At 40.4% G+C, this 14,123-nt stretch overlaps 1 protein-coding gene across 1 annotated transcript in view; it reads right to left on the bottom strand.

Moving 5' to 3' along the window:
• Positions 1–846: 846 nt before the first annotated feature.
• The window catches only part of LOC123703319 (NADPH oxidase 5-like), a 58,053-nt gene continuing 44,776 nt past the window's right edge, over positions 847–14,123 (bottom strand). Inside the window, exons 8-21 of the mRNA XM_045651279.1 lie at positions 13,768–13,978; positions 13,022–13,245; positions 12,310–12,498; positions 11,533–11,726; positions 10,886–11,022; positions 10,166–10,350; positions 8,934–9,027; positions 8,279–8,406; positions 7,800–7,917; positions 6,731–6,879; positions 5,919–6,043; positions 4,825–5,031; positions 4,144–4,341; positions 847–1,957 (exon numbers count right to left, since the gene is read on the bottom strand). Coding sequence (XP_045507235.1) covers positions 1,760–1,957; positions 4,144–4,341; positions 4,825–5,031; positions 5,919–6,043; positions 6,731–6,879; positions 7,800–7,917; positions 8,279–8,406; positions 8,934–9,027; positions 10,166–10,350; positions 10,886–11,022; positions 11,533–11,726; positions 12,310–12,498; positions 13,022–13,245; positions 13,768–13,978 — 2,357 coding nt within the window. The 3' untranslated portion in view covers positions 847–1,759. The remainder of the gene's footprint in view (positions 1,958–4,143; positions 4,342–4,824; positions 5,032–5,918; positions 6,044–6,730; positions 6,880–7,799; positions 7,918–8,278; positions 8,407–8,933; positions 9,028–10,165; positions 10,351–10,885; positions 11,023–11,532; positions 11,727–12,309; positions 12,499–13,021; positions 13,246–13,767; positions 13,979–14,123) is intronic.

Here is a 14,123-nt window from a genome sequence, read left to right as displayed (position 1 = left end):
AAAAAAATTCGCACTGATTGTTCGCGCGCCTTTTTGACATTGCAAACCGTCGGCCTTGCGCCAACCTTGTTCCTCAAGGATTTGTCCTTCCCGCAAGGCTACGGCCTCAGAACAAGGGCAACCTTCGTTCAGAAGGTTACGGGCAGGGCCATCCGCAAACCTTGGCTTCAAGGTTCCATTTGCTAAGGTTACCGTTTCGCGTATTCTCGGAATTGATAATTATTGTATCTCTTGCGTTGTAATGACGCGCGTGTGACGTAATCATTTTTATATTATCTCAAGTCCGAGTCCGTTTGTACAATATGCTTGTAAAATTATTTTAGGCGATATATTTGTTGAAAATTCATGTCGGAATACCCACATATTCATAAAAAAATCGTAGAATCATCGACATTGACTATACCTAGCTCCTATAATCTATTAGATTTTAAAATCCTACCTACCTACTTCAAGCTCAAAAATATGTTACAACTAGCATTTCATAATCTTGCCAACATTATTTGAATAAGGTCTAAGCCTGTGGTGTAAACTATATTCGGAGGGAAATAAAACAACATAGGTGCAAAAAAAATCATTTTATTATATTCAAAAGTCCTTATAAATGTATAAAAGTACAAAATTACATAATTTACATAATTAGTGACTACCTAACAAGGAAATGTCGTATTATTCACAAGATGTTTCATTATCGAGGTAATAATAAAATCTTTCAAAATTGTAATTATTTCATTATTAATGCAATATTATATAAATAATTAAGCAACTTATTAAAAGGTAGGTCGTATTAATATTATAAGCAACATTGTTCGGTAACTTCGTAATTTTATTAGTCATTGTAATTAAAAAAAAAAAAATTATAAATTATGGAAATAAAGCTAACACAAGATAAACAAGCTATACAACTTAAAAAAACACGAATAATAAAAATACTAACAATACATCCGTGATCCTTAAAATTAATTTGATTTGCAAATAAACTAGGTAGACTTTACTAATAGATATTATTTTATGTCAATATTTAAAATTATTTTTAGTATTCAAGCATGCTTGTTAAGAATTGGTCCTTTACACATAAAAAGGTGTGGAAAATAATTAATGATACAAGTTAATCCCAGCTTTCCTCATACCACAGATTAAATTTTGTAAAGATCACATAAAATTATAACTGGCAATATCACTAATAATTATGACAGCGAAAACAGTTTGACTTTGTTTTTCCTTTGCTTAGTTTGGTTTATGGATGACATTGTTAGAAAAAATTAAGTTTATCAAGCTAATAATAATTTTTTAAAATGTAAGCAATTTATTGTGTAACATGAAGAATAGAATTTAGTACAACAAATAACACTACGTTATACCTTGTAATTACAATTTACAACTAATAATAAATTAGGTATACAACATAAATCTTAAAACTAGATGGCGTCACTTGTACTAATTATAACTAGAAGAAGTGATTTGTTTCGGGAGCTACCAAGGAGCTACATTTTTGAGTACAATTACCTACTTTGAATTTTGATATACCTAAGCAAAAAGAGAAAAAAAACATGGCCTAAAATATGGTCTGCTGGTAACTTTTCTGAAATGAGACTAGTAGAGGTGTTAAAATTATTTTTTGTGTCTTCTTTTAACAATGTCTCTTCTGAAACAACACTCTCTGCAGTAAAAAACCAACTGGTCGCTATTTACGTGTAGCCAAGAAATGATGTAGTCGCCATATTAACGTTATTTTTCCAATCTTCTTTTAACTTTCGCTCTTTTAGAACACTTCCTTCCTAAAATGAAAGCCAAACTGATCACATTTAGCCCTCAAAACCCTCGCCAGTAATGGCGGCCCACAATAGAACACGGACACTTTGCCGCAGTGTTGAGACGCGAGACGTTGGAACACTTTGTCCCAGTTGGGTCGACCCGCGTTCGTGCGGGTTTTTAGACCGGTTATTAGGTCACGTTTGCCCTGGAATAAGGGAAAATAGTATAATTAATAATAATTCTTTTTAATAAAAGAATTATTGGCGTACAATAAATGATTAGACTCATAATCACGCCTGAAGATATTTATTGAAAAACAACTAGATTAGGTTAGAAAACTCTGCCTTTGCGTTTAGGCAGAGTTTTCTAATGAGCGAAGCAATAGTGTTTGACGTTATTGCCTCTGAATGAATTGACGTAGGTATATTTGATGATCTTTTGATGGGAGATTGACATAGCAACTAGACTCAACATAGTGAGTCAATTCTTAAGTTATTTTATAGCTTTTATCTCAGACTGAGCGTGGCGACCGAATGTAAAAATTCCGTAACGAAAAAACCTAACATCCCCCACTCCAACCGTGGTAGTTCTCGAGTGCACACGTATTTTTTTGTTGTTGTTTTTTTAAGCTATTGCATAGCTTCTATCGCGGGCCTTGAGCGCGGGGACCGAAAATTTCGTAACGAAAAAACCTCACGCTCCCCACTCCGACGGGTGGAGGTGTGGCTTGAAGGCATAGCATGCAATAGCTTTACTGCGGCAGTCCCCGAGTGCACACACGTTGTTTTTTCGTATAGTGATGTGCATGTGTCAGTGTCAGTGTGGGCAGTGCTGCACCTTCTCGTGCAGCAGGTCGAGCGCGAGCTGCAGGCCGAGCGCGCGCATGTCGGCCCGCTGCAGCGCGCTGGTGATGTGCATGTGTCAGTGTCAGTGTGGGCAGTGCTGCACCTTCTCGTGCAGCAGGTCGAGCGCGAGCTGCAGGCCGAGCGCGCGCATGTCGGCCCGCTGCAGCGCGCTGGTGATGTGCATGTGTCAGTGTCAGTGTGGGCAGTGCTGCACCTTCTCGTGCAGCAGGTCGAGCGCGAGCTGCAGGCCGAGCGCGCGCATGTCGGCCCGCTGCAGCGCGCTGGTGATGTGCATGTGTCAGTGTCAGTGTGGGCAGTGCTGCACCTTCTCGTGCAGCAGGTCGAGCGCGAGCTGCAGGCCGAGCGCGCGCATGTCGGCCCGCTGCAGCGCGCTGGTGATGTGCATGTGTCAGTGTCAGTGTGGGCAGTGCTGCACCTTCTCGTGCAGCAGGTCGAGCGCGAGCTGCAGGCCGAGCGCGCGCATGTCGGCCCGCTGCAGCGCGCTGGTGATGTGCATGTGTCAGTGTCAGTGTGGGCAGTGCTGCACCTTCTCGTGCAGCAGGTCGAGCGCGAGCTGCAGGCCGAGCGCGCGCATGTCGGCCCGCTGCAGCGCGCTGGTGATGTGCATGTGTCAGTGTCAGTGTGGGCAGTGCTGCACCTTCTCGTGCAGCAGGTCGAGCGCGAGCTGCAGGCCGAGCGCGCGCATGTCGGCCCGCTGCAGCGCGCTGGTGATGTGCATGTGTCAGTGTCAGTGTGGGCAGTGCTGCACCTTCTCGTGCAGCAGGTCGAGCGCGAGCTGCAGGCCGAGCGCGCGCATGTCGGCCCGCTGCAGCGCGCTGGTGATGTGCATGTGTCAGTGTCAGTGTGGGCAGTGCTGCACCTTCTCGTGCAGCAGGTCGAGCGCGAGCTGCAGGCCGAGCGCGCGCATGTCGGCCCGCTGCAGCGCGCTGGTGATGTGCATGTGTCAGTGTCAGTGTGGGCAGTGCTGCACCTTCTCGTGCAGCAGGTCGAGCGCGAGCTGCAGGCCGAGCGCGCGCATGTCGGCCCGCTGCAGCGCGCTGGTGATGTGCATGTGTCAGTGTCAGTGTGGGCAGTGCTGCACCTTCTCGTGCAGCAGGTCGAGCGCGAGCTGCAGGCCGAGCGCGCGCATGTCGGCCCGCTGCAGCGCGCTGGTGATGTGCATGTGTCAGTGTCAGTGTGGGCAGTGCTGCACCTTCTCGTGCAGCAGGTCGAGCGCGAGCTGCAGGCCGAGCGCGCGCATGTCGGCCCGCTGCAGCGCGCTGGTGATGTGCATGTGTCAGTGTCAGTGTGGGCAGTGCTGCACCTTCTCGTGCAGCAGGTCGAGCGCGAGCTGCAGGCCGAGCGCGCGCATGTCGGCCCGCTGCAGCGCGCTGGTGATGTGCATGTGTCAGTGTCAGTGTGGGCAGTGCTGCACCTTCTCGTGCAGCAGGTCGAGCGCGAGCTGCAGGCCGAGCGCGCGCATGTCGGCCCGCTGCAGCGCGCTGGTGATGTGCATGTGTCAGTGTCAGTGTGGGCAGTGCTGCACCTTCTCGTGCAGCAGGTCGAGCGCGAGCTGCAGGCCGAGCGCGCGCATGTCGGCCCGCTGCAGCGCGCTGGTGATGTACATGTGCATCTCCAGGAAGCGCTCGCCGCCCGCGGCCGCTTGGTCGATCTCCAGCTGCGAGAGTAAGGACACGAACCACTCGAAGGAACGCTGCTCGCGGTTTATCCAGAAAAAGTCCACCTGGAAACGAAATTATTAAAAAAGCTTGAGCGATGTCAAGGGACATCCGAACGAAGTGTTAGGTTAGAGAGAGACAGATAGAGAACCACGCGCACGCCGCACGGCTTACAACTCTAGCAAAAAGTGTCGTGACAACTTTTCGTAAGAATTTTTTCCGTCTAGCCCCCTTTCACAACGTGCAATAAGGAACTTCGTTCCAAAAATACACCAAGCATATCATAAGAAATGTCCGTATATGTTCTACTGTGCTGTAATATGTGCAAATGTAAGAGTTGTTTTTGCACTATATGCCATATTGCGTTTGTTTTGTGTCTGATAAAATATGATGACGTGATGCAATATAATATGTTATGATGTGATGTAATGTGATGTGTTGTGATGTGATGTATTGTGTTGTGTTACGATACAATCCGTGTTGTTGCGTAGTACTGATCGTGTATTATGTGTTGTAAAGTATTACGCAATGTTGAGTTAAGTACAAACCTTCTTCAAACTCATGCCATGTCTAGCGGGATCAGGCCAAGTATGGCCACACCTTGGACAAGCAGCTCTAGCTCTAGCGTGTCTCAGCAGCACGCTCTGCAGCAGCGAGGCGAAGGGCGTGACCCCGATACCGGCGGCGATGAGCACCGCGTGCTGCGCGTGCATTATGTTCGAGGATGCCGCGCCGTATGGACCGTCCAGATAGATCTGGATAATTTATTTCAGGACAATGAAATGTATAGGAAATTCGGTTGTGTAGCTTTAAATGGTTTCACATACAAAAAAATTGACACAAAACAATTTAATCTTAAAATTAGCTTTTATTATATTGTTCGATCTCACCAAAGCATTTTATACAGTCTCTCAAATCATTCGTATGAAAAAGTTTCAAAATGTAAATATCAGGGAAACTTTCGCCAAACTTTTTTAAAACATATTTGGCCGTTCAAAAAAATGCAAAAAAACTGGTTTTGTAAATATTCAGATATACAGAGATTCAGATTTGGGTTCCACAAGGTTATGTATTGGGACATACACTATTAATGTCAATTGTATAAAGTACTATATTTTATTGTCTACACTATTTATATCAATAGGCTAAAATAATTTTTGATAACATACAGGTGCCACAACCATTTTACAGGTTTTCGTTACATTAAATGCTCATAGCAAAAAAAGGAACCTACATCAGAACGGAAATGCACTATACAAATATGCTATCTTCTATACATATAATAAAATCGTAGGAAAGTCAAAACTGTACATTGAATATGTTTTTAAAAGAATACTTGAGGCGAGATCTACAATTGGTACCGAAAATATACATTTTAAAATTATTGTCTGTTTGTTGGTATGTATGTCCGGGCTACTCTCAAAAAGTAATGCATTGATTTGCTTTAAATTTGGTACACGGATAGCTTGAGACCTGAGAAAGGACAAAGGATAGGTTTTATCCAGGAAATACCACGGGAATGGTAACTATGCAGGGTTTTCTTTGACTACGCGGGCGAAGCCGCTGGCGGAAATCTAGTAAAGAATAATTGATCCAAATAATAAAAACTACATTATATGGAAAATACATACTACAGACTCACCTCAAGTGGTTTTCCCACTGGATATTCGCTACTGCCAGCTTCAGAAGGACTTTCTTCAGCATGAACGCGCATTTCATTTTCCACGTCTCTTTCCGGTGAACGACTTTTGGAGAAGCGACGACGAGCTGAATTTGGTGTTGAATAGTTTTTAATGATACATTTGTTGGGTTGAATAATACACTGTTAGGTTTATTTTCAATGACAGTTACCTTAAGACAGGTTTTAATAATTGTATATATTTACGTAGGTATTTTATGTGTATTGTGTACTTGTTCGACGTGTTTATATTTTTTATGTCGTATGACTGTGACCGAAAAGATCAGCATTACTTTCAAGTTGCAACTCGCCTTTTAAACTTATGAGTTTAAATATGTTTTTCAGTGCAATGCTACTAAAGAAGTGCAGTGTCTGTGTGTGCAGACCCTTAAGTTCTGTGTTTCTGTTCTGTATCTCTATGTGTGTGTTTGTGTGTATTTCTCTGTACATTTGTATTTTTCTGTTTACTATCTGTATCTATGAATGTGAATGTGTTTTTCTGTACATTTCTATATAGTTTTTTTTTATACTACAACCGGCGTAAGGTGATCACCGCCGCCCATAAGCAATTACAACATCAGCTAACCTGGCATTTTGCTGGCCTTTGAGAGAAGCATTGGCTCTTTTTTTTAAGGCATCCGCGTAAACATAGTTGTTTAATATCTGTATCTGGGACCGTGTATATATGTGTATGTGAGTGTTTGTATTTTTTTATTTATATTTTTTATTTTTTTACTGTGTATGTAACCGTGTATGTATGTGTGTCTGTATCTCACCTAGTGCCAACAAGCTATCCCCCGAGCCGCGTCTCACAGGCGGTGCACACTCAATGACCGCGGGTTTGAGTCTCATGTGCCGCACGCTGTGCGCCGCGCCGCCGCGCGACATGCACTGCGCGGACTCCGAGCGGTGGTATACCGGGGGACTGGGACGTGCACATATAAATACACACATGGTGAATGAAGAATGGGGAATGAAGAATGGGGAATGAAGGATGGGGAATGAAGAATGGGGAATGAAGAATGGAGAATGAAGAATGGAAAATGAAAATGAATGTAGAAATGAAAATATTATATAGTAACGGCAAAGAGCAAGTATGTAGTTTCTTGCTGGTTCTTCTCTTCTCCATATACTTATACAGGGTGTAATCATTAAGTGTGCACAAGCGATTATTCCGTAACTATTGCAGATATCAAAAAACTTTAAACGGATATCGAAAGTACTTAACCTGATGAGTAAAATTGCCAAAATAATTTTTTAAAAATAAAACGAGAAATATCCAAAAATGTTACATTAAACGCTCCCAGATAAATAATCACCTGTGCACACTTGATTACACCCTGTATAAATACACACATGGTGAATGAAGAATGGGGAATGAAGGATGGGGAATGAAGAATGGAGAATAAAGAATGGGAAATGAGGAATGAAAAATGGAGAATGAAGAATGGGGAATGAAGAATGGAGAATGAAGAATGGGGAATGAAGAACGGGGAACGAAGAATGGTGAATGAAGAATGAGGAATAAAGAATGGAAAATGGAAGGAATGTACAAATGAAAATAAATTAGTAATGGAAACAGAAATGGAACACCATGTCAAATAAACACATATTTAAAATCTTCATTTTAAATTTTACGAATCGAAACGAATTGCAACAAAACAATTATAGAACAGTTAAAATGACAAAAAATTTTAAATTGATGTGGTTACATAAAAAATTGCTTTGAACATTATCTATCATTAATACTTACTACAATGTTTAAAACTCTAAAAAACTTTACTTCACTACTTTGTACTATACATTTTATATTATATTACTGGCATTACTTAAAGTAGCACTTACGTATTAGTTTTCAGTTTATTCTGAACATTATTGAAGACATCGGGCATCGAGTTAGATTTCTCTATCACCTTCAAAGGCGACAAAAAGCTTGGACGTGGGTTTTGCATCGGAGATAATGCTGTGAAATTTTTTAATTATAATTTTCATAAAAAAATCTTGAAGTCAATTTAAAGTTAATATTTTTTCTTATAAAATTTTTTCGACGTTTGTTCTGACTTCTGATGCGAAATTTTCACTTCTTAATTTTTGCTGTTTTGTCTAAGCTACAATTTAAATGAAGTTATCTTAAAACACATAGGCCATAAAAACACATCTTGATTCATCGAATTTAAATAAAAAACACCTATTCAATTATCAAATCAAAATGTGAAAACAAAAACAAATCCCACTAGCATTCCAAAAAAACATATTAATTTCCAATATTTTACTCCTATCCTAAAAATTACATTCCCGATATACCCACCAACAAACATACAAACCTTTGAACCCGTTACCATCGTCACAACAGAATGCATCATTATCAAACGCCAATGGAGAAACATCACGAACATCGTTCGAACCTTTGCGATTGCTTTTGCCGCTCTGTGTGGAGTTGGTTCGGCATTTTCTGGAAATAGTTAAGATTTTTTAACTACTACCTACGTAGCTTTTTGTAGTAAAAATCGAAATAAAAGTGGAACTAGTGAATTATGTGTTTCTTTAAAAAACATTAACTACCTACATATAAAATGCTGTTACATCAAGAGGTAACAATTCAAAGTATAAACTATATTTCCTGGAAAGTTGTTGAAAATGGATATTTCGAATTTAAATTAATGATGGAATAATCTTCAAAAGTATGGCTGAATAATTACAGTCAAATTACCCGATACGAAATTGAAGACTAAAAATATTAGAAGAATTCAAAGACAATGTAGGCAAAAACAAATACAACAATAAATTAAGTCCAATACAAATCATAAACCAACAATAAATTTTAACATCATTATTTTGTTGTTTGTTATCTCATATTATCACTCACTTACACACTAAATAAATCGCAAAGTTAAACTCACACACTCACGCACACTCACACTTTACTCAATCACTCACACTCACTCACACTCACTCACTCACACTCACACTCCAACTCACGTGTGTCCCTGTAAGCGCATCTGTTCCTGCTCGAAGTATGAGTAGAGACGGTTGGTCCACTCGCCAACACCGCGGATGTGTAGCCAGATGTAATCTGTATCGAATAGTATTTTATTATTATTTATTATATTATGGTGAGTGTTTATTTAATTTTTTAATATGGCGAGTGTTTATTTTAAACGTTATAGTAGTAGTTAGTATACTTTAAGGGCTGATTTTTCAATCCTTAGCTATTTCTAAAAACTTATAGTATACAGTTTAAGTAAATATGCGTATGTAAATATGAGGTATTTAATGTGGGTCTGAGCGCTTATGCCTGATATTGCGTGTTGCCGGGTGTTATTACGTATTGTTACGTGTTGCTACGTGTTGTAACGTGTTATTACGTATTGTTGTGTGTTGCTACGTGTTGCCACGTAATGATGTGTGCTGCCACTTATTGCAACATACTTTTTTTACGTATTGCTTCGTATTGTGGCGCGTGCCAGGTTGTGTGCACCCGCACAGGTTTGCAAGTTTGTTTACACACTCACTCGTGTGTGTATTGTACCATGTTGCTGTTGTGTGTTTTCATTTGTATTCTTGTGCGTTTATGCATGTTATATAATATGACATGTATGAATGTGTATGTGTGTGTGTGTTTGTACATGAATAGCTCGTGTGTTTTTTTTTATTATAGAGGGAAAAAATACTGTTAAGTATCTCAGGTCAAGATCTGCGACCTGGTATGTCGGTCTCGATCATGGTCTCATGGTCCATACCGACTAAAACAACCCTCTTTCTCCCGTCTATATCCCCGCGGGATGGCCGTAAGGCTTTACTTCGCGGGGGGACGTATAGCATTGCTGCTTTTCTCACTAATGTTCTATGCCGTCAAGCTTTTCGCATCCGTTCTTTCTTTCGTAATTCTTTCAATAGCTTGTGTGTGTATGAATGTGTATGTGTGTGTGTGTGTGTGTTTGTATGTGAATAGCTCGTGAGTGTATGAATGTGTATGTGTGTGTTTTTGTACGTGAATAGCTCGTGTGTGTATGAATGTGTATGTGTGTGTGTGTTTGTACATGAATAGCTCGTGTGTGTATGAATGTGTGTGTGTGTGTGTTTGTACATGAATAGCTCGTGTGTGTATGAATGTGTGTGTGTGTGTGTTTGTACATGAATAGCTCGTGTGTGTATGAATGTGTGTGTGTGTGTGTTTGTACATGAATAGCTCGTGTGTGTGTATGTCAGACCGTCCTGCTCGGGCGCGCTGCTGACGGTGAAGGGGTGCCACTCGTAGCGCGCGACGGCCGGCACGCACACGAACACGTAGTCGCCCGCGCGGAACTGGAACAGCGGCGGGCGGCGCACCACCAGCTGCGTCACGCGGGACGGGAGCAACACGCCGGACGCTATGTACGTCTTGCCACGCTCTGACCTGTTGGTGGAGGAAAGCGGTTGCCATGGTAACGGGGTTTGTTTACCAATCAAGTGCGCTTGTATCTAGCGCAAGTTGGTTACCATGGTGACGGGGTTTGGTTACCAATAGAGATAAATACATCACACTGCAACTTGCATGTACGGCAATGCGGCTGTAATGGCATCTAGCAGTAGGATATGTAGTTTTTATATGTACAATTTTATAGCTCCAATAATACTCCAATAAACAAAAAGCAATCGGCAGTGTAGGTATTATAATAAAAAATTAGCCTAGCTATAATAGGTTGTAATTATAGCGATCAGCTAAAGCTATTTAAATAGTGCATTCGATCACAATATACTTAATATACCTGTTATTGTGTAAAAACAAAACCAAAGATGATTTGAGATGAACTGGTGATACCATTAAATAAAATAAAGAATGCAATTACAATAACTATTAAATGTTGCAACTTTTCAAATTTTGGAAATTTGTCACTATTTCTATTAACTTTTCCCTGGATGAAATCCATTCCATAATTATTTGCACTCACATCGTCCAACTCAGTCTCAATATCCTCTCAATAACATATATAGTGCCAGGAGCGATGAACCACTTCCAGTAGTTGGGCGCGTGTATGATGAGTAAGGTCCAGAACGGGATGTACAGCAAGTGCGTGAAGTAGAAGATCTGGAATTTATTTAGTAGTCATTTTTAGTTTTATAGCAATAACATGCTTATAAATATTTGTACAAAGATTTGTACACATACAGTAAGCCATAGTACCAATAATATTGTAATACTGTGATAGTACAGTGAATGATGGAAGATATCCTGAATCGTGATTGAATTAATTTCTATTCTAAATATTTGTAGGCAGTTTGTACTGCAAATCTCTGGAATTACTGGTACGAAATGTAATGTTTAAGCTGGACAGATAATAATTAATTTATCGAGATGAGTATAGAGACCAATATGAGTACAGCAACAATGAAAAATGTTGTAAAAGCGGAAAATTTTTAAAAATCGGGTGAAACCACAAGCTGGCAAAAACGTAAAAATGCTCAGCAGATATGGATAATTGAGAACCTCGAACCACAGAGAAACAATATATTTTTTTCCTTACAAAAGCCACAAAATCAATATACCAAAAATACAGCATAGCTCATAATAACAAACTATTTCCAAAGTCTTCCTTACCTCGAAACACCCGCCCCGTCTCACAGCAGCTCTACTACACGTGGCCAGCACGAGCAATATAACACACAGCGCCAATCCCGTCGGGTTTGCTGCACCCGGCACTAGACCGAATAAACCCGGCTTTGTGGAACCGAGCCACTCCCATGTTGTGTAGTTATGGGCGTTTAGGTGCGGGTCGTTTACTACTATTAGGCCTGTGAAGTTAACACAAAAATATTATATTGACGTGCACCAGCGCGATTTTACTTACAAATACTCACTAAACCGACAAAAATACCCAACAAAATTACATTATAAACTCATTTAAATTAAAACTCACGCAAATACAAACCCACACTCAAAACTCACACACTCCCAATTCACAACTCACAAACTCACAACCCATACACTCACAACTCACAGACTCCCAACCCACACACTCCCAACTCACAAACTCACAACTCACACACGCACAATTTACAATTCACAAAATCACAACCCATAAACTCACAACTCACACACTCCCAACCCACACACTCCCAACTCACAAACTCACAACCCATACACTCACAACCCACACAACTCATACACTCACAATTCACAAACTCACAACCCATAAACTCACAACTCACAAACTCACAACTCACACACAATTCAAAAACTCGCGACTCACACACTCACGACTCACACAACCACAAACTCATAACCCATACACTCACAACTCACACACTCGCAACCCACAAACTCACAAACTCACAACCCACAAACTCATATCATAAGCTCACAACTCACACTCACCAAAGTTACACAGGTGCATGGCAGTGTGCAGCACACTGTACCCCACGACCACGACGCCGGTGAGCTTGTGCAAGTACACGTGGTGGTCTATCGGTAGGAACGCCGCGAAACCGCGGGAACGAAGTGCGGTGAGGGAACGGCGGAGCATTAGGACTAGGAGCCAGCTGCACGTGAAGTTTAGGCATTGGCCTGGGGGAAATATTTGTTTTTTAGATTATTTATTTATTTAATTATTCATTTATTCAGGAAAACATTAATTACAATTCTTAAATACTTAACAGTTAAAGAGAAAAAAAAAACGAAATACATTTAAAATCTAAAATTAAATTAAACGGATTAGGCAATAAATTTTTAATATTTGAAATTTAAAAAAGATAATTTCTATTGTGAGATAGGTTTTGAACCAGCAGTTTTCGCCTTACTGTGGCCCTATGATCGATTCGATCGATTTTGAAACGATGTAAAAATAATTTCGTTTACAGATAATGTAAAAAAATTGTTCAGAAAAATGTAATAATTATGGTATAATCTAACTAGGTAAAGTGTAAGAGAACCGGATTTTATTTTATATATTTCAACCTCCTGTATAAAACAAAGCAGCAGATGTAATTTTCAACATAATAAGAACTTTATACGAATAGATACGAGTACATATGAATATTTATCAATAACAATACTTAATATTATTTATCATATACAAAAAACAACTCACCACACGCCCTCGCGAAAATAACGAACACATTACTATCCCAATACTCCACAATCCTTGCTACAAACAGTGCGAAGTTGACACAGAAGAACGCGAGCAAATAGCCGACCAGTGCGAAGTTGTTGCGGATGTACGCGAGTGTGAGTTGGTGCGGCCACAGTGTGAGGAGACGGGTTGAAAGTGGAGCGGTGGGGGGCGGGCTGGGGGGGACTAGCCAGCGGTCGATACTGGGGAGATATTGGATAATATGAGTTAATATATTATACTGTCTTACCACAAAAAACTTAAGACAGGGTTTATCTTTAAGCGCGGGTTCTCTTTAATCTGGTTTTGTCGTATTTCACTCAGAACTATTAAGGTAACAGATCCCTGGTTTAAAGTTACACTGTGTTTAAATTGTTTTGTGATGAGACCAATGCATATAGTTATATATGCATATACCAATGCATATAGTATATAGTTTTTTTTATGTAATGTTATTCGTATCACAGTTGTTTATTTAATAATTTCAACAATTTTTTTTTTATCTTTTTTTTATTAGGGATTTTTGTCCTAAAGGACGATGCCAATCCCATCGTACCTTGTAAACATATAAAACACTTACCAAACTATATTAACTATATTTTAAATTTAAAGATGAACATTCTAGCTGCATCAGAGTGTGGTGCAGCTAGAATGCTATGAATTTCAACAATGTTACAATGTTTAACAATGTTTGTGTGTGGTCAATTGTGTGTGTTTTTCCTTACCTAATAGACAGGTTATCAATCAGTCCCGGGTGCCTCATCAGCTGATCCCTCAAATCCTCACAGGTAATAGCCCCCCGCTCACTCCCCCCCGCGTCATCAAACAACGCGGCCGTCAGTTCGAGCAACTGTTGGGAACTAAAGCGCATGCCGTTCTCGTGCATACAAGCGCGCATTACGTGAAGGAGCTCACGGTGTTGGATAAGACCATCGCCTGTTGAAGGGCCTTAATGTTAAGGGTTGGTGCAAAGTTTTACTGTTAAATTTTACATTATTCTTAACTATAATTAGTAAAATGTGGTGTAACCAAGCATTCAATTACTTTATAACTATAAATTCATTTTTTGTGAAGCATTTGC

This window comes from Colias croceus, chromosome 25, assembly GCF_905220415.1.
Source record: "Colias croceus chromosome 25, ilColCroc2.1".
NCBI classification, from domain to species: Eukaryota; Metazoa; Arthropoda; class Insecta; order Lepidoptera; family Pieridae; genus Colias; species Colias croceus.
This window is presented reverse-complemented; position numbering and strand designations above follow the sequence as displayed.